Source organism: Pezoporus occidentalis, unplaced genomic scaffold, assembly GCF_034315485.1.
Source record: "Pezoporus occidentalis ecotype Australia unplaced genomic scaffold, CSIRO_AGI_Poc_V1 ctg349, whole genome shotgun sequence".
NCBI classification, from domain to species: domain Eukaryota; kingdom Metazoa; phylum Chordata; class Aves; order Psittaciformes; family Psittacidae; genus Pezoporus; species Pezoporus occidentalis.
Window position 1 is genome coordinate 2,955 of NW_026915473.1, and position 19,328 is coordinate 22,282.

At 62.9% G+C, this 19,328-nt stretch overlaps 1 protein-coding gene across 9 annotated transcripts in view; it reads left to right on the plus strand.

Moving 5' to 3' along the window:
• Positions 1 to 890: 890 nt before the first annotated feature.
• HSPG2 (heparan sulfate proteoglycan 2) overlaps positions 891 to 19,328 on the plus strand; it is a 43,649-nt gene continuing 25,211 nt past the window's right edge. For all 9 annotated transcript variants that reach the window (XM_062630128.1, XM_062630125.1, XM_062630127.1 and 6 more), the window contains exons 1-40: positions 891 to 904; positions 1,337 to 1,414; positions 1,535 to 1,594; positions 2,469 to 2,578; positions 2,663 to 2,721; positions 3,201 to 3,361; positions 3,514 to 3,639; positions 4,061 to 4,321; positions 4,396 to 4,515; positions 4,596 to 4,727; positions 6,830 to 6,974; positions 7,812 to 7,960; positions 8,042 to 8,188; positions 8,253 to 8,416; positions 8,503 to 8,679; positions 9,349 to 9,545; positions 9,626 to 9,773; positions 9,864 to 9,991; positions 10,090 to 10,176; positions 10,261 to 10,319; positions 10,408 to 10,475; positions 11,025 to 11,165; positions 12,214 to 12,390; positions 12,469 to 12,648; positions 12,735 to 12,853; positions 13,509 to 13,620; positions 13,710 to 13,823; positions 13,914 to 14,041; positions 14,120 to 14,206; positions 14,299 to 14,348; positions 14,448 to 14,536; positions 14,621 to 14,761; positions 14,861 to 15,052; positions 15,808 to 15,900; positions 15,986 to 16,066; positions 16,139 to 16,369; positions 17,204 to 17,317; positions 17,406 to 17,533; positions 17,620 to 17,706; positions 19,094 to 19,320. In XM_062630128.1, coding sequence (XP_062486112.1) covers positions 1,564 to 1,594; positions 2,469 to 2,578; positions 2,663 to 2,721; positions 3,201 to 3,361; positions 3,514 to 3,639; positions 4,061 to 4,321; positions 4,396 to 4,515; positions 4,596 to 4,727; positions 6,830 to 6,974; positions 7,812 to 7,960; positions 8,042 to 8,188; positions 8,253 to 8,416; positions 8,503 to 8,679; positions 9,349 to 9,545; positions 9,626 to 9,773; positions 9,864 to 9,991; positions 10,090 to 10,176; positions 10,261 to 10,319; positions 10,408 to 10,475; positions 11,025 to 11,165; positions 12,214 to 12,390; positions 12,469 to 12,648; positions 12,735 to 12,853; positions 13,509 to 13,620; positions 13,710 to 13,823; positions 13,914 to 14,041; positions 14,120 to 14,206; positions 14,299 to 14,348; positions 14,448 to 14,536; positions 14,621 to 14,761; positions 14,861 to 15,052; positions 15,808 to 15,900; positions 15,986 to 16,066; positions 16,139 to 16,369; positions 17,204 to 17,317; positions 17,406 to 17,533; positions 17,620 to 17,706; positions 19,094 to 19,320 — 4,960 coding nt within the window. In that variant the 5' untranslated portion in view covers positions 891 to 904; positions 1,337 to 1,414; positions 1,535 to 1,563. The remainder of the gene's footprint in view (positions 905 to 1,336; positions 1,415 to 1,534; positions 1,595 to 2,468; positions 2,579 to 2,662; positions 2,722 to 3,200; positions 3,362 to 3,513; positions 3,640 to 4,060; positions 4,322 to 4,395; positions 4,516 to 4,595; positions 4,728 to 6,829; positions 6,975 to 7,811; positions 7,961 to 8,041; positions 8,189 to 8,252; positions 8,417 to 8,502; positions 8,680 to 9,348; positions 9,546 to 9,625; positions 9,774 to 9,863; positions 9,992 to 10,089; positions 10,177 to 10,260; positions 10,320 to 10,407; positions 10,476 to 11,024; positions 11,166 to 12,213; positions 12,391 to 12,468; positions 12,649 to 12,734; positions 12,854 to 13,508; positions 13,621 to 13,709; positions 13,824 to 13,913; positions 14,042 to 14,119; positions 14,207 to 14,298; positions 14,349 to 14,447; positions 14,537 to 14,620; positions 14,762 to 14,860; positions 15,053 to 15,807; positions 15,901 to 15,985; positions 16,067 to 16,138; positions 16,370 to 17,203; positions 17,318 to 17,405; positions 17,534 to 17,619; positions 17,707 to 19,093; positions 19,321 to 19,328) is intronic.

Sequence of the window (19,328 nt, forward strand, 5' to 3'; positions counted from 1 at the left end):
GATAGTGATGCTGATACATGTGCACAGCATGTGTCAGTGTGCACACACATCCCTGTGTCACATGTGTAGGTAGTGGTGCATGTGCACAGCATGTGTCAGTGTGCACACCCATTCCTGTGTCACACGTGTGGATAGTGATGCTGATACATGTGCACAGCATGTGTCAGTGTGCACACCCATCCCTGTGTCACACATGTGGATAGTGGTGCATGTGCACAGCATGTGTCAGTGTGCACACCCATCCCTGTGTCACACATGTGGATAGTGGTGCATGTGCACAGCATGTGTCAGTGTGCACCCACATCCCTGTGTCACACGTGTGGATAGTGGTGCTGATACATGTGCATAGCATGTGTCAGTGTGCACACACATCCCTGTGTCACACGTGTGGATAGTGGTGCATGTGCACAGCATGTGTCAGTGTGCACACCCATCCCTGTGTCACTACACACGGATACTGGTGTGGATACATACCCCTGGCCATGTGTCAGCGTGCACCCCATGTGTGTGCACACGCGTGTGCCGGTGCCGTGCGCGGGCACCCACCGGCGCTGTTGCGTGTCCCCAGGGCAGCCGGGGCCTGGCCGAGAGCTCCTTCCCCGAGGACACGGTGTCCGACCACGTCGGGGGCACGCGGGGACACCGCTTCTACCGGCACCTCTCCGATGACGAGGACCTGGTGGCGTCCGGCGGTAAGGGGGGACCGAGGGTGGCACCGGCGTGGTGGCACCGCGGGTGCCGAGCGCTCTGTGCCCATTGCACCGGGGCCCTGGTGGCATCCAGCAGTAAGGGGGCGATGGGGGGGTGTCACTATGGATGGGTGCCACCAGGGTGGGTGTCACCGGGGGTGCCACTGGCTCAGTCCCCATTGCAGATGGCACCGGGGACCTGGTGGCATCCAGCGGTAAGGGGACAATGGGTGAGCGGATGGCACCATGGGTGGGTGCCACCAGGGCTCAGTGTCACCATGGGTGGGTGCCACCATGGTTCAGTGTCACCATGGGTGGGTGCCACCAGGGCTCAGTATCACCATGGGTGGGTGCCACCATGGTTCAGTGTCACCATGGGTGGGTGTCACCAGGGCTCAGTGTCACCATGGGTGGGTGCACTGGTGGTGGGTGCCCCTCACTGTCCCCATGCAAATGGCACCAGGGACTTTGTGGCATCAGGTGGGTGGGTGTCCCCGTGGCTGGATGTCACCATTGGTGCTCTGTCACGCTGTCCCCATTGCAGACAGCACTGGGGTGGCATCCAGGGTAAGGTGGCAATGGGTGGGGGGGCGTCACCCTGATGGGTGTCACCGTGTCTGGGTGTCACCCTGGTGCCACCCTTGCAGATGGCAGCGGGGAGGACGGCAGCGGCGCACCATGGCCGAGCGCTACCCACGTGCCCAGCGTGGGGCTGGCACCCACCGGTAAGGGGGCACCGAGGGGTGGCTCCTGTCCCCCGCCTGTCACCGCGCTCAAGCTCTGTCTTCTCCATCCTCCTCTTCCTCCTCTTCATCTTCCTCTTCCTCCTCCTCCTTCTCGGGCAGCGCCCGGGCCCCCCCCTGTGCCTGCGGGGATGGTGGTGGCCGAGGACGAGCCCCCACTGAGTAAGTGACACCTTGGGGACCCCCCTGTTGCACCCCCAAGTGTACCCCCGGTGTTCCTTGGGGGGGGATGTGGGTAAATAGGGGGTCACAGCTGGATATGGGGGTTGCAGATGCATATGGGGAGGGTATAGCTGAATATGGGGGCGTCACAGCTGGATATAAGGGAGTCACAGCTGGATATGGAGATTACAGCTGGATATGGGGGTCACAGCTGGATATGGGATCACAGCTGGATATGGGGATTACAGCTGGATATGGGGGTCACAGCTGGTTATGGGGGTCACAGCTGGATATGGGGGTCAAAGCTGGTTATGGGGTCACAGCTGGATATGGGGATTACAACTGGATATGGGGGGTTACAGCATGGGTATGGGCGGTCACAGCTGGATATGTGGTCACAGCTGGATATGGGGGTCACAGCTGGATATGGGGTCACAGCTGGATATGGGGATTACAGCTGAATATGGGCAGTCACATCTGGTTATGGGGGTCACAGCTGGATATGGGGGTCAAAGCTGGTTATGGGGGTCACAGCTGGATATGGGGATTACAACTGGATATGGGGGGTTACAGCATGGGTATGGGCGGTCACAGCTGGATATGGAGATTACAGTTGAATATGGGGGTCACAGCTGGTTATGGGGGTCACAGCTGGATATGGGGATTACAACTGGATATGGTGGGTTACAGCATGGTATGGGGGTCACAGCTGGATATGGGGGTCACATCTGGTTATGGGGGTCACAGCTGGATATGGGGATTACAGCTGAATATGGGCAGTCACATCTGGTTATCGGGTGACGGGGGGGTATTTTTTGGGGTGCAGGTGCCTGTTTCTGACACACCCCCCCCCATTTCTCCCCCCCCACCCCAGTTTATTTCCGGGCGCTGGTGAACTTCACCCGCAGCATCGACTACAGCCGGCGCCTGGAGGACCCCGACTCCGAGGAGTTCCGGGAGATCTCGGAGGCCGTGGTGGATGCGGTCAGTTTAGGGGCGCTGGGGGGGGGGGGGGGGCACCCATAGGAGCACCCTGACCCCCCTTGTTCTGCCCCCCCCACCCCTCAGCTGGAGTCCGAGTATTACAAGGTGCCCGGGGAGCAAATGGTCAGCGTGGTGTTCATCAAGTGAGATTTGGGGGGTCTGGGGGGGGAGGTGGGGGGCAAGGGAGGGCTGGGGAGGTTTGGGGGTGCAGGAGAGATTGGGGGTGCAGGGGGAATTGGGATGGGGAGGATTGGGGGGCCAATGGCGGGGGGGGCTTGGGGTGTGGGGGTTGGATTTGGGCTGGGGAGTCTGGGGATCAAAGGCGGATGGAGAGATTTGGGGTGCAGGGGGTATTATGGGGATGGGGAGGTTTAGAGGGAGCTGTGGAGGAGTTTTGGGGTGCAAGGGGGGGTTTGGGCTGTTGAGTTTGGGGGTGCAGGAGAATGGGGGGGGCAGAGAGGTTTTTTTGGGGGGGTGTGTTGCCAGGGGTTGTTTGAGGGTGATGGGGATGTCTTGGGGATGCTGTGGGGGTTTTGTGGGTGCCGGGGGGGGGTTATGGGGGGCTGGTTTATGGGCTCAGGGTGGGTTTTGGGGTGCTGACCCCCCCTTTGCCCCCCCCCAGGGAGCTGGAGGGTGATGTGTTTGTGGAGCTGGACGTGGGCTCGGAGGGCAACGGGGACGAGCAGCAGCTTGGGGGGGTCCTGCGGGACCTCCTGGCCGGGGGCTCCATTGCCTCCTACGTCACCTCCCCGCATGGCTTCCAGTTCCGGCGCCTGGGGGCCGGTCAGTGCCTGTGGGGGGGGGCTTTGGTTGTGGGGCTCAGACCCCCCCCATATCAACCCATGCCATGTCACGGTGTGCCTTGACGCCCCCCCCATAGCCGGTGGGGGCTGTTGGGGTTCACACTGACCATGTTCCCCCCCCCCCCATCACAGTGACCCCCCACCCGCGGCCCTGCACCGCCACGGAGTTCACGTGCGGCAGCGGCGACTGCGTCCCCGGCGAGTACCGGTGCGACCGGCGGCACGACTGCCGCGACGGCTCCGACGAGCTCGGCTGCGGTGAGACCCCATAGCCCCCACGGCACCCCCATACCCCTCCCTGTGCCCCACAGACCTGCTGCACCCCCAAACCCCCCCACCCATTCCCCCCTGTAGCCCCCCTTATTACCCTCCCTAAGCCCCATAACCCCCCCACAGTGCATCCTTATTTCCCGTTATAAGCCCCTCAGCACCCCCATATCCCACATAACCCCCCCATTTCTCCTTCTGCAATCTGATTTTCCCCTATCCCACATAACCCTTTGCACTGCACCCCCTATAATCCCCCATGCACTCCCATTTCCCCCATAATCCCCCATAACTCCATCTCACCTCTATTCCCCCCCATAGCCCCCCCCCCAGTGCATCCCATTTCCCCTCTATGCCCCCTATTTCCCCTATACTCCCCCCTTGCCCCCTATTTCACCCCATAACCCCGCAGACCCCTCCACACGGGTGCCCCCCACCACGTCCCGCCCGGCTGCCACCACGCGCCCGCTGAGCACCGCCACGGCCGCCGTCACCCCAGCGCCGTGGCGCCCCGGCACCCCCCGGCCCCCCAGCACCCCCCGGCCCCACAAGCCGCCGGTCGATGGGTGCCGGGCGGGAGAAGCCGCCTGTGCCAATGGGCGCTGCATCCCCCGTGACTACCTGTGTGATGGAGAGGCCGACTGCGCCGACGGCAGCGACGAGGAGGCTTGCGGTGAGCCCACGGCGTCGCCATAGGGAGGGTGCAGGGGGCACCCATGGGTGCTGACCCCGTCCCCCATCACGCAGGCACCCCGTCCCCATGCGAACCCAACGAGTTCAAGTGCCGCAACGGGCACTGCGCGCTCAAGCTTTGGCGATGCGACGGCGAGAACGACTGCGGTGATGGCTCCGATGAGGCCGATTGCCGTGAGTGTGGCTGCGTTGGGGACACGGGGAGGGGGGGGGGGATGCGGTCGCGGCTGACGCGTGTCCTTGTCACCCTGCAGCCACCAAGGCGCCCGGCGCGGCGTGTGGACCGGCAGAGTTCCGGTGCGTGGCCAGCGGGACCTGTATCCGCGCCAGTTACCAGTGCGACCGCGAGCCCGACTGCCCCGACCGCTCCGATGAGGTTGGCTGCGGTGAGTGACACCGGAGGGGATGCCATGGCTGGGGGGGGGGACGACACGGCTCTGAGCTCCGGTTGGGGATGCTGTGCTGGGATGTGGTGTGGTGGCACTGCGATGGGGACTCTGTGCCAAGGGACCGGGATGGGGATGTTTTCCCTGGGGACCCCATGACGTGGCACTGGGGGGACTAGAGCCAGACACCCCCTGTGCCGGTGAGCCTGTGCCATGGCACTGGGATGGGGATATTGTGGGGACCCTGTGCCATGGGATGTTGTGCGCATGGAGCCTGTGCCATGGCACTGGGATGGGGATATTGTGGGGACCCTGTGCCATGGGATGTTGTGCCCATGGAGCCTGTGCCGTGGCACTGGGATGGGGATATTGTGGGGATGTTGTGCCCATGGAGCCTGTGCCGTGGCACTGGGATGGGGATATTGTGGGGACCCTGTGCCATGGGATGTTGTGCCCATGGAGCCTGTGCCATGGCACTGGGATGGGGATATTGTGGGGACCCTGTGCCATGGGATGTTGTGCCCATGGAGCCTGTGCCATGGCACTGGGATGGGGATATTGTGGGGACCCTGTGCCATGGGATGTTGTGCCCATGGAGCCTGTGCCGTGGCACTGGGATGGGGATGCTGCGCCCAAGCTGTGCGGGGATGTGGTGTGGTGGCACTGGGATGGGGAATCTGTGCCAAGGGACCGGGATGGGGGCATAGTACCTGGAGACCCCATGCCATGGCACTGGGCTGGTGACATGGCACCGAGAGAGCCTGTGCCATGGGGCCACGTGCAGGGCTGGTGATGGGTGTTGCGGGCAGGGCCATGTCCTGGTGTAGGATGATGACAGTGTTGTGGGTGGTGACGGTGCTGTGGGCAGGGCCGTGTCCCAGTGCAGAGTGGTGACGGTGTTGTGGGTTATGGTGGGTGTTGCAGGTTGCTATGGGTGTTGCAGGCAGTGCCGTGTCCCGGTGCAGGGTTGTGATGGGTGTTACGGGTCGTGACGGTGTTGTGGGTCGTGATGGTGTTGTGGGTTGTGACAGTGTTGTGACGGGTGTTGTGAGAAGTGCCATATCTCCGTGCAGGGTTGTGATGGTGTTGCAGGTTGTGATGGTGTTGCGGGTTGTGACGGGTGTTGCAGGTTGCTATGGGTGTTGCAAGCAGCGCTGTGTCCTGATGCAGGGTTGTGATGGGTGTTGCAGGTTGTGACAGTGTTGTGGGTCGTGAAGGGTGTTGCAGGCAGGGCTGTGTCCCAGTGCAGGATGGTGATGGTGTTGCTGGTGGTGATGGGTGTCATGGACAGTGCCATGTCCCACTGCAGGGTGGTGATGGGTATTGCAGGTTGTGATGGGTGTTGAGGGCAGGGCCGTGTCCTGGTGCGGGGTGGTGACGGTGTTGTGGGTTGTGATGGGTGTTGTGGGCAGTGCCATATCCCCATGTAGAGTGGTAATGGTGTTGTGGGTTGTGATGCCTGTTGCAGGCAGCGCCATGTCCTGGTGCAGGGTTGTGATGGGTGTTATGGGTTGTGATGGGTGTTGCAGGTTGTGATGGGTGTTGCAGGTTGTGACAGTGTTGCAGGTTGTGATGGATGTTGCAGGCAGTGCCATGTCCTGGTGTTGAGGGTTGTGATGGGTGTTATGGGTTGTGATGGGTGTTGCAGGTTGTGACGGTGTTGTGGGTTGTGATGGGTGTTGCAGTTTGTGATGGTGTTGCGGGTTGTGATGGGTGTTGCAGGCAGTGCCATGTCCCGGTGTTGAGGGTTGTGATGGGTGTTATGGGTTGTGATGGGTGTTGCAGGTTGTGATGGTGTTGCGGGTTGTGATGGGTGTTGCAGGCAGTGCCATGTCCCGGTGTTGAGGGTTGTGATGGGTGTCATGGGTTGTGATGGGTGTTGCAGGTTGTGACGGTGCTGTGGGTTGTGATGGGTGTTATGGGCAGTGCCGTGTCCCGGTGCAGGGTTGTGATGGGTGTTATCGGTTGTGATGGGTGTTGCAGGTTGTGACGGTGCTATGGGTTGTGATGGGTGTTATGGGCAGTGCCGTGTCCTGGTGCAGGGTGGTGACGGTGTTGCGGGTGGTGACGGTGTTGCGGGTGGTGACGGGTGTCGCGGGCAGTGCCCCCGCAGGTGGTGTCGCTGCCGCGGGACGCGGTGCGGGCCGTGCCGGGTCAGACTGTCACCTTCACGTGCGCGGCTACCGGCGTCCCCACGCCCATCGTCACCTGGCGCCTCAACTGGGGACACCCCCCCAGCAGCCACAGGTGGGCGGGGCCTAAGGGCTGGTGGGAGGGGCAGGGGAGGGGCTTATGAATGGGGAGGGGCTTATGAATGGGGGCTTATCAATGGGGAGGGGGCGTGGCCTGTGGAAGGGCGGAGCTTGTGGGTATTGGGGCGGAGGGGTGGGAGGGGGAGCGGGACTTGGGGCGGGGCTTGTGGCGGTGGGAGGGGCTTTAGTGGGGGCGTGGTCTGTGGTAATGGGAGGGGTGAATGGTGGTGTATCAGAAAGGGGCGGGGCTTAGAGTCAGCGGGGCTGCTCGGTGGGCATGGCTTATGCTTAGGGGCGGGGCTTGGGTGTGAGCAGGGCTGTGCTCTGGTGTACCGGGTGTACTGGTGTGCCTGTGTGCTGGGTGTACCGGGTGTAACAGGTGTACCAGTGTGCCTGTGTGCTGGGTGTACCGGTGTGCCAGTGTGCTGGGTGTACCGGGTGTACCGGTGTGCCCGTGTGCTGGGTGTACCAGGTGTAACAGGTGTACCAGTGTGCCTGTGTGCTGGGTGTACCGGTGTGCCCGTGTGCTGGGTGTACCGGGTGTACCGGTGTGCCCGTGTGCTGGGTGTACCAGGTGTACCGGTGTGCCCATGTGTTGAGTGTACCGGGTATACCAGTGTGCCTATGTGCTGGGTGTACTTGTGTGCCCGTGTGCTGGGTGTACCGGGTGTACTGGTGTGCCTATGTGCTGGGTGTACCCGTGTGCCCGTGTGCTGGGTGTACCGGGTGTACTGGTGTGCCTATGTGCTGGGTGTACCCATGTGCCCGTGTGCTGGGTGTACTGGGTGTCCCGGTATCCTGGGTGCCTGGTGCCAGTCATGCCACCATGCAGGGTGTCGATTGTGAGCGAGGCTGGCCAGGGCACACTGACCATCCGCGACGTGAAAGAATCCGACCAAGGTGCCTACACCTGCGAGGCCATCAACACCCTGGGCATGGTGTTCGGCATCCCCGACAGCATCCTCACCGTCACCCGCCCCGGTGAGCATCCCTCCTCCCTGTGCCATCCCCTCCACCATGCCGCTGTCACCATCACCCACTTTGTCCCCCCCCGCTCCGCAGGGCCATGCCCCGAGGGCCACTTCGAGGTGACGGGGACATCCCGCTGCCTGCCCTGCTTCTGCTTCGGCGTCACCACCTCCTGCCGTGCCACCGCCCGGCACCGGCACCGCCTGCGCCTGCGCTTTGACCGCCCTGGAGACTTCAAGGGTGAGCGATGGGGACAAGGGACAGGGGACAAGGGGCAGGGCAGGGGCTGAGCGTCTCCTCGCAGGTGTCAACGTGACGATGCCGGCGGCGCCATCCACACCGGTGCTCTCGGCCACCCAGCTCCACGTGGATGTGGGTTCTGAGGAATTCCAGCTCCTGGATCTGTCCCGACGCTTCCTGGCCCTCGATGCCTTCTGGGCACTGCCAGATGCATTCCTTGGGGACAAGGTGATACCGGGGTGGTGACGGGGATGGGGTGGGTTTGGGGCTGGGGTCGCCGGTGTGGAGGCTGCTGACAGCCCGCGGTGCTGCAGGTGGATGCCTACGGGGGAGCGCTGAGCTATGGGGTGCGGTACCGGCTGGGACGCGGCCCCCCCGAGCCCACCACACACCCCGATGTGGTGCTGCGGGGCCACGGGCGGCAGCTGCGGGCACGCGATGGGGACACCCAGCCCGACGTCCTCAACCGGCGGCACGTGCCCTTCACCGAGGTGGGGGGCACCGGCACGGGTGGTGGGGGTGATGGTGGTGGAAGGGTAATGGTGATGCTGGTGGTGGTGGGGGGGTGATGGTGGGAGGTTGGTGGCAGTGACGGTGTGTGGGTGATGGTGGTGATGGTGATGGTAGTGATGGGTGGGTGGTGGTGGTGGGGGAAGGAAGGATGGTGGTTGGTGGGTGTTGCTGGTGATCATGGGTGAGTGACAGTAGTGGTGGGAGGGTGATGCTGGTGATGGTGGGTGGGTGATGGTGGTGGTGAAAGTGTGATGGGAGCGTGATGGTGGTGGGTGGGTGATGGTGGGTGGGTGATGGTGATGCTGGTAGTGGTTGTGGTGAAAGGGTGACGGTGGGAGCGTGATATCAGTGATGGTGGGTGGGTGACAGTGGTGGTGATGGTTGTGGTGATGGGTAGGTGATGGTGATGCTGGTAATGGTGGTGGTGGAAGGGTGGTGGTCTTTGGGTGATGCTGGTGGTGACGGGTGTGTGATGGTGGTGAAAGGGTGATGGTGGGAGCGTGGTAGCAGTGATGGTGGGTGGGTGACAGCGGCGGTGATGATGATGGTGATGGTGGAAGGGTGACGGGTGTGTGCTGGTGGTGTCAGGTGGGTAATACCAGTGTTACCATCACCGCGGGGTGACACCGGTGTCACCATCCCCTCAGGACCGCTGGGAGGACGAGGAGGGCGCCCCGGTGAGCCGGGAGCTGCTGCTGCTGGTGCTGCAGGACCTGGAGGGCATCTTCATCCGCGCGGTGTACGACGGGCGCATGGCCAGCGTGGGGCTCAGCGACGTGGCCATGGACACCACCAGCACCACTGACACCGGCCTGGGGCCCGCCGGAGACGTCGAGGAGTGCAGGTGATGCTCGCGGCGAGGTGGGTGCCGGGCTCGGTGCCACCACCAGCCACGATGGGACCATCACACCGCTGTGTCCCCAGGTGCCCCGTGGGCTACGCAGGGCTGTCGTGCCAGCGCTGTGCCAGCCGCTTCGAGCGGGTGACAAAGGGACCCTACCTGGGGACGTGCTCCGGCTGCGGCTGCCACGGGCACTCCAGCACCTGCGACCCCGTTTTTGGGCACTGCCTGGTGAGGAGCGGGGTGACAAGGGGACGGGGACGTGGTTTGGTGTCACCACCCCGCCCCGTGCCATGTGTGTGTGTGTGTTTGTGTCCCCAGAACTGCCAGCACAACACCGAGGGGCCCCAGTGCGAGAAGTGCAAACCCGGCTTCTTCGGCGATGCCACCAAGGGCACGGCCACCGCGTGTCACCCGTGTCCTTGTCCCTACACGGAGCCGGCTCGGAGGTGGGTGACAGCCCCTGGGGACACCCCAAATCCCCCCCCCCCTCCCCTTCCATAAGATGTCACCACCCCCCGGTGTGTCCCCGTCGCTGTCACCACAGGTTTTCGGAGTCGTGCTTCCTGGACACCGATGGACAAGCCACGTGTGATGCCTGCGCACCCGGTTACGCCGGGCGCCGCTGCGAGAGGTGACAGGGTTGGGGGGGTCCCTCAACACCCCCCCGACACCAGAGACACCCCCTCCTCCCAACCCATCACCCCCGTCCCCATAGGTGCGCCCCGGGCTACGAGGGAGACCCCATCCAACCGGGCGGCAAGTGCACCCCCATCGGTGAGTTTTGGGGTGAACCCTTGCCCTATGGGTGCTCCCCCCCCCACCCATGGGTGCCTCCTGCCCTCACCGTCACTGCCCATCGCAGGTCAGGAGCTCATCAAGTGTGATGCCCGTGGGGGCAAGGATGAGGATGGTGGCACGTGTCGGTGTAAGGTGAGGGCAGGGCGCTGGGAGGGAGGTGATGGGGGCTCCTGTTCCCCCCTGCACCCAATGGGATCCCCAATAGCACCCAGAGGGATCCCTGGGGTTCCCAGTCCAATCCCCCATGGCACCCAGTCTGACCCTGGCTACAGCACCCAATCTGATCCCTGGGGTACCCAGTCTGATCCCCCCAGCACCCACTCCAACCCCCCTATAACACCCAGTCTTATTCCTGGGGTACCCAATCCCATCCCCCTCAGCCACCAGTCCACCCCTGCCCCATAGCACCCAGTCCAACCCCCATGGGACCCAGTCTGACCCCAGCTTTGGTACCAATCTGATCTCTGGGGTTCCCAGTTCAATCCCCCATAGCACCCACTTTGACCCCATTGTCACACCCCAACCAACCTCCCCCCAGCACCCAGTCCCACCGTTTCCCAGTTCCCCCAGCACCAAACCGGTTCAATCCTCCCCAACCCCCCCTATACCCCCCATAACCCCCCCTATAACCCCCATAACCTCCCTATATCCCCCCATAACCCCCGTGCCCCGTTGCCGCAGCCCAACGTGCGGGGCCGGCTCTGCGACTCCTGTGCCGCCGGCACGTTCCACCTGAGCGCGGCCAACGCCGAGGGCTGCCTGCCCTGCTTCTGCATGGGCGTCTCGCGGCACTGCGCCAGCTCCGCCTGGAGCCGACACCAGGTACCACCATTGCCAGGGCCACCGCGGGGTCGTGCCGGGCCCTGTTGTGTGAATGCCGCGCCATTTAGTGCCGTGTTGTGCCATGCAGTGCCATACCCTGCCGGGCCATTCCATCCCGTGTCGTGCCATACCAGGCACGTCAAGCCATGCTGTCCCTCGCTGCCATGCCAAGTCATGCCATACTGTGTGGTGCCGTGTCTTGCCGTGGCATGCAATGATTTCTATTGTCCTTGCGGTGTTGTGCCATGCCCTGCCATGCGGTTCCAAAGCATGCCGTAGAGTGTCTTGCCGTGCCATGTTGTGCCGTGCCGTGCCCTGCCTCACCGTGTCACACTGTGCCATGCCATGTTGTGCTGGAATGGCATTGTCACGCATAGCTATGCTGTGCCACATTGCGCTGTGCCGTGCCGTGCAGTGCCGTTATGCCACATAGCACCATGCTGTGCCATGCCTTGCATTGCTGTTATGCCACATAGCGCCATGCTGTGCCATGCCATGCATTGCTATGTTATGCCATATAGCACCATGCTGTGCCATGCCATGCGGTGCTGTTATGCCATATAGAGCCATGCTGTGCTGTGCCGTGCATTGCTGTTATGCCATATAGCACCATGCTGTGCCATGCCATGCATTGCTATGTTATGCCATATAGCGCCATGCTGTGCCATGCCTTGCATTGCTGTTATGCCACATAGCACCATGCTGTGTGCCATGCGCCATGCTGTGCCATGCCATGCATTGCTATGTTATGCCACATAGCGCCATGCTGTGCCATGCCTTGCATTGCTGTTATGCCACATAGCGCCATGCTGTGCCATGCCTTGCATTGCTATGTTATGCCACATAGCACCATGCTGTGCCATGCCATACATTGCTATGTTATGCCACATAGCGCCATGCTGTGCCATGCCATGCATTGCTGCTATGTTATGCCACATAACGCCATGCTGTGCCATGCCATGCGGTGCCGTTGTGCTACCCCATGCTGTTCCATGTCGCACCGTGCCGTGCCATTCCTGCACCAAACCCGATCCCTGTCCCTCTCCAGGTCGCGCTCACCGCCGAGGACACGGCACCGCTGTCCCTGGCCACGGCAGCCGGGGCGCAGCCGGTGGGTGCCAGCGCCCGCTTCTCCTCGCCGTGGGAGCTGCTCTTCGACACCTTCCATGCGCTGCCCCGTGATGTCTACTACTGGGTGCTGCCCACACCCTTCGCCGGGGACAAGGTGCCGGTGCCGGGGTTATGGGGAGGGACGCAATGGGTGCCCCCGTGCCCGGCTGAGCCTCACGTCCCCATCCCGCAGGTGACATCGTACGGCGGCGAGCTGCGGTTCACGGTGACGCACCGCGCGCCGGCGGGGGCACAACCGCTGCCGCGCCAGCCCCACGTCCTGCTGCAGGGCAACGGCATCCTCCTGGAGCACTTCTCTGACACCAGCGTCCCCTCCGGCGTCCCCACCACCGTCACCGTGCCCATCCGCGAGGTGAGGGCCAGCCCCTGTGTCCCTTGCAATGCAGGGGGGGGGGACGGGGACACGACACCGTGGTCACCGCGCCGGTTGTGCCGCAGCACGCCTGGCGCAGAGCGGATGGGCGCGAGGCCACGCGGGAGCATCTGCTGATGGCGCTGGCTGATGTCGAGCTCTTCATGATCCGGGCGTCCTATGCGGAGCAGACGGAGGAGAGCAGGTGCCGGGGACATGGGACATGGAGAGTTGGGGCCATGTGGATATAGGGATACAGGGACATGGGGCTATGGGGTCATGGGGAGATGGGGACACAGGGCCATGGGGAGATGGGGCCATGGGGACACGGGGACATAGGGAGATGGGGACACAGGGACATGGAACATGGGGATACAGGGACATGGGGAGTTGGGGCCATGTGGATATAGGGATAGGGGAACATGGGGCTTTGAGGTCATGGGGAGATGGGGACACAGAGACATGGAACATGGGGACATGGGGAGTTGGGGACATGTGGATATAGGGATACAGGGACATGGGGCTATGGGTTCATGGGGATATGGGGACAGAGACATGGGGAGGTGGGGATATGGGGACACAGGGACATGGGGGTATGGGTGCATGGGGTCATGGAGAAATGGGGATATGGGGACACAGGGAGATGGGGCTATGGGTGCATGGGCACATGGGGAGGTGGGGATATGAGGATACAGGGCCTTGGGGATATGGGGCCACAGGGACATGGGGATATGGGTACATGGGGGCATGAGAAAAGGGGGACATGTGGCTATAGGGACACAGGAACACGGGGACAGAGGGACATGGGGACCCCTGGCCACGGGCAGGCCGGGCAGTGGGGACGTCCCCTCTCCCCGCAGGCTGTCCGATGTCACCCTGGACGTGGCGGTGCCGCACGCCACCGGGCGCCCGCCGGCGCTGGAGGTGGAGGATTGCACGTGCCCGGCCGGGTACCGGGGGGCCTCCTGCCAGGTGAACCCCCCCCGCCCCAGAGCCCCCTCCCCAGCACCTCAGGGGCAGCCACGTCACCCCCCCCCCTTGTCCCCATGTCCCCACCACAGGACTGTGACACCGGGTACACCCGCAGCAGCGCCGGGCTCTACCTGGGCACGTGTGAGCCCTGCCAGTGCCACGGCCACGCCACCGAGTGCCACCCGGAGACCGGTGTCTGCCAGGTGAGCTGGGGACAGTGTGTGGGGACCCCCCCCCCCGGTACCCCCATGGCTGTGCCAGCGACAGCTCCCTCCTTGCATCCTCCTCTGCAGGGATGCCGGGATCACACCGAAGGTCCCCAGTGTGACAAGTGCCAACCCGGCTACTATGGTGATGCCACCCGCGGCACCACCGGTGACTGCCAGCCCTGTCCCTGCCATGGACCCCATGGGGAAAGCCAGTAGGTGCCACCCCCCCGTGTCCCCTCCATCCCTGGGGACACCAATGGGGTCTCATCCTTCCCTTTGTCCCTCCATAGGGTGACCAAGACCTGCTTTGAAGACACGGATGGGCAGCCAACCTGCAGCGCCTGCGCCCCGGGGCACAGCGGGCGCCAGTGCCAGAGGTACCAGGGGACTCTGGGGGGGGGTGTGTGGGGTGATTTATGGGGTGTAACCCCCCCCTCATTGGCTCTTCTTATCGGTGACCCCCGTGTAGGTGCTCGCCTGGGTACGTGGGGGACCCGCTGCGGGGGGAGCCGTGCCGAGGTGAGTGTCAAAGCAAAGGGGACGTGGTGGTGGCATTGATGGGGGTCACGTTAACCCCTCTGTTTGTGTGTGTGTGTGTGTGTGGTACCCCCCCCCCAGAGCCAGGTGTCCCTGTGGGGCAGTGCCAATGTGACCCACGCGGCAGCACCGGCGAGGGCTGCAATGCCAACGGGCAGTGCCGCTGCAAGGTGAGCCCGGTGCCCCCATCCCCATGTCCCCAAGCCCTGCGAGGGCAATGTCACCCCTGACGTGTGTCACCGTCCCCTGCACAGGCCAACGTGGAGGGGCCCCGCTGTGCCTCCTGCCGGCCCCATCACTTCCACCTGAGCGCGGACCAGGCGGCCGGGTGCCTGCCCTGCTTCTGCATGGGCATTGTCCAGCACTGCGCCAGCACCGGCTATGCCCGCGGCACCGTGAGTGACCCCCTCTTGTCCCTATGGCGTCCCCATGGTGTCCCCATTGTGTCCCCAGTGTCCCCAGCCCCTTGCTCACCCCTTACCCCCCCTCCATAGGTGCAGACGCGGTTCGGTGCCGGGGATGCTCAAGGCTTCGCGCTGGTGAACCGGCAGCGCAGCACCCGCGTGGGCTCCGGCTTCACGGTGCAGCCGGGGCCCCCCCAGCCCCGCCTCAGCTACGGCCGCTTCGGGGACCTGCCCCCCGACTCCTACTACTGGCAGCTGCCGCCCCCCTACCAAGGGGACAAGGTGAGGGGGGACCCCCCACCCCCGGGACAGGGGTGCACCGGGAGCTCTGCCGGAGCCTCCCCTGTCCCCTGCCTCCCCCCTTTCCCTCCCCCCTTTTCCCTTCACCCCTTTTTCCTTCCTCATCCCTATCTCATCTCATCACCTTCCCTATCCCCATCCCCATTCCAATCCTCTCCCTTTCCCCCTCTTTCTCTGTCTCTTTCCATCTCCTTTTAGCTCTCAATCTTCCTTTTCTTTTTCCTCTGCCTTCACTTTCCTCGTTCCCATCCTCTCCTGCCCCTTCCCTTTCCCATTCCCATCCCGTTCCCATCCACATCCCTATCCTGTCCTGCCCGTTCCCAATCCCATCCTCATCCCCATCCCCATTTCAATCCCATCCTGTCCCTTCCTGTTCCCATCCCATCCTGTTCCCATCCACATCCCTATCCCGTCCTGCCCGTTCCCAATCCCATCCTCATCCCCATCCCCATTTCAATCCCATCCTGTCCCTTCCTGTTCCTATCCCATCCTGTTCCCATCCACATCACTATCCTGTCCTGCCTGTTCCCAACCCATCCTCATCCCCATCCCCATTTCCATCCCATCCTACCCCTTCCCATTCCCATCCCATCCTGTTCCTATCCACATCCCTATCCTGACCTGCCCATTCCCAATTGCATCCCACCCCCATCCCTATCCCCATCCGACTCTTCCCCTTCCCATCCCAATCCTTTTCCCCATCCCAATCCTGATCTCATCCCACCATCTCCCCATAGGTGGGCTCCTACGGCGGACGCCTCCGCTACACCCTCACCTACACACCGGGGGGGCAGGGAGCACCCCTGCCTGACGCCGACATCCAGATCACGGTACGGGGGTGCCGGGGTCAGTGGGACACCACAGGGTCACACCAGGACCCCCCCTTAACCCCTTCTGTCCCCCCTGTCCCCACAGGGCAACGACATCACTCTGGTGGCCCATCAGCCCGACCTGCCTCCAGGCACCCCCCAGCCCTTCGAGATCATATTCCGGGAGGTAGGAGGGGTCCCTGGGGTCCTGCAGAGCCCCCGTGTCCCCCCTGACACCCCCTGACACCCCCGCCCGCAGCAATACTGGCAGCGCCCGGATGGACAACCGGCGACACGGGAGCATCTCCTGATGGCTTTGGCCGACCTGGATGAGATCCTCATCCGAGCCACCTACTCCACCAGCACGGCCGCATCCGGCATCGCCGATGTCTCCATGGACGTGGCCGTGCCCCCCCAGCCCGGCCTCCCCCCGGCCCTCGAGGTGGAGGAATGCCGCTGCCCCCCCGGGTACCACGGGCTGTCCTGCCAGGTGAGCCTCTGCATCCCTCAGCATCCCCCTGCATCCCTCTGCATCCCTCTGCATCCCCCTGCATCCCCCTGCATCCCTCAGCATCCACCTGCATCCCTCCCCATCCCTCCCCATCCCTCAGCATCCCTCAGCATCCCCCTGCATCCCTCAGCATCCCCCAGCAACCCCCTGCATCCCCCTTCATCCCTCAACATCCCCCAGCATCCCCCTTCATCCCTCAACATCCCCCAGCATCCCCCTTCATCCCTCAGCATCCCCCTGCATCCCCCTGCATCCCTCAGCATCCTCCTGCATCCCCCAGCATCCCCCTTCATCCCTCAGCATCCCCCAGCATCCCTCAGCATCCCTCAGCATCCTCCAGCATCCCTCAGCATCCCTCAGCATCCCCCTGCATCCCTCAGCATCCCCCTGCATCCCTCAGCATCCCTCAGCATCCCCCTGCATCCCTCAGCATCCCTCAGCATCCCCCTGCATCCCTCAGCATCCCTCAGCATCCCCCTGCATCCCTCAGCATCCCTCAGCATCCCCCTGCATCCCTCAGCATCCCCCTGCATCCCTCAGCATCCCTCAGCATCCCCCAGCATCCACCTGGATTCCTTCCCCATCCCTCAGCATCCCTCAGCATCCCTCAGCATCCCTCAGCATCCCCCTGCATCCCACTGCATCCCTCAGCATCCCCCTGCATCCCACTGCATCCCACTGCAACCCTCAGCATCCCTCAGTATCCCCCTGCATCCCTCAGCATCCACCTGCATCCCCATAACCCTTCCCAGGGGTGTTTTGGGGGTATCATAACACTGACACCCCCCCCCTTTTTCTTCCTCTCCCCACCAGGACTGTGCCCCCGGTTACACCCGCACCGGGGGGGGGCTGTACCTGGGGCACTGTGAGCTCTGCGAGTGCAATGGGCATTCTGAGAGCTGCCACCCCGAGAGCGGCGTCTGCTCCGTAAGGCTTCACATTGAGCATGTTTTTGGGGGGGTCTGGGGGTGTCATCCCACCCCTGACCCCCCCAGTGTGTGTTGTCCCCCCCCAGGGATGCCTGCACAACACAGCAGGGGACTTCTGTGACCAGTGTGCCCCTGGGTTCTATGGGGATGCCACCGCTGGTACCCCCGAGGACTGCCAGCCCTGTGCCTGTCCCCTCCCGTACCCCGAGAACCAGTGAGTGCCGGTGCTGGGCTGGGGGTGCTGGTGGGGGGGGGAGCGGACAGGATGTGTCCCCACCTCATCCATGTGTCCCCATCCAGGTTCTCCAGGACCTGTGAGAGTTTGGAGGGCGGTGGGTACCGCTGCACCGCCTGTGAGCCGGGATACACCGGGCAGTACTGTGAGCGGTGAGCATCCGCACCCCAAACACATCCGATAGACCCACCCCCAAAACACACCCCCAAACCACACCCTGGTGGGGTCACCCCATGTACCCACCCCCAAAACACACCCCCAAACCCTCCCTGATGGGATCACCCCATGTACCCACCCCCAAACCACACCCTGATGGGGTCACCCCATGTACCCACCCCCAAAACACACCCCCAAACCACACCCTGATGGGGTCACCCCATGTACCCCCCCCAAAACACACCCCCAAACCGCACCCTGATGGGGTCACCCCATGTACCCACCTCCAAACCACACCCCAAACCCTCCCTGATGGGGTCACCCCATGTACCCACCCCCAAACCATACCCTGATGGGGTCACCCCATGTACCCTCCCAAAACCCTCCCTGATGGGGTCACCCCATGTACCCACCCCCAAACCACACCCCCAAACCCTCCCTGATGGGGTCACCCCATGTCCCCACCCCCAAAACACACTCCCAAATCCCACCCTGATGGGGTCATCCCGTGTACCCACCCCCAAAACCCGTCCTGATGGGGTCACCCCAACATACCCACCCCAAAGTGCTTACCTCAATGTTCTGCTGCATCCACCCTATAGACCCACCCTGATGTACTCACCCTGATATACCCACCCCAAAATATTCACCCTTATGAGCTCACCCTAATACATGCAACCTGATGGACTCACCCCGATATGTGCACCTCGACATACCCACCCCGAAGTGCTCACCCCAATATGCCCAACCCAATAGAGTCACCCCAATATATGAGCCCTGTTACACCCACCCCAATATACCCAACCCAATAGAGTCACCCCAATATATGAACCCTGTTACACCCACCCCAATATATCCAACCCAATAGAGTCACCCCAATATATGAGCCCTGTTACACCCACCCCAATATACCCAACCCAGTAGAGTCACCCCAATATATGAACCCTGATATACTCACCCCAATATTCCCAATCCAATAGTTACCCCAATATATGAACCCTGCTATACTCACCCCAATATACCCAACCCAGTAGAGTCACCCCAATACATGGACCCTGCTATACTCACCCCAATATTCCCAATCCAATAGTTACCCCAATATATGAACCCTGTTACACCCACCCCAATATACCCAACCCAATAGAGTCACCCCAATATATGAACCCTGATATACTCACCCCAATATTCCCAATCCAATAGTTACCCCATTATATGAACCCCGCTATACTCACCCCAATATACCCAACCCAGTAGAGTCACCCCAATACATGGACCCTGATACACCCACCCCAATATACCCCCCAATACACCCCCCCCGCCATCCCCCCCAGTACACACACCCCAATGCACCCCTCAACCCCTCCTCACCCCTTGTCCCCACAGCTGTGCCCCCGGCTATGTGGGTGACCCATCGGTGCCCGGGCAGGGCTGTGTCCCGGTGGGCCCCCCGGTGCCGCTGGCCGTCCGCGTGCACCCACCGCGCACCGCGGTGGCCCAGGGCAGCGCCGTCACCCTGCGGTGCCAGGCCACCGGGGACCCCCCTTTCTACTACCACTGGGCACGGGAAGATGGGAGACCCCTCCCCGAGGGTGCCCAGAGCCGGCAGCAAGGTATGGGG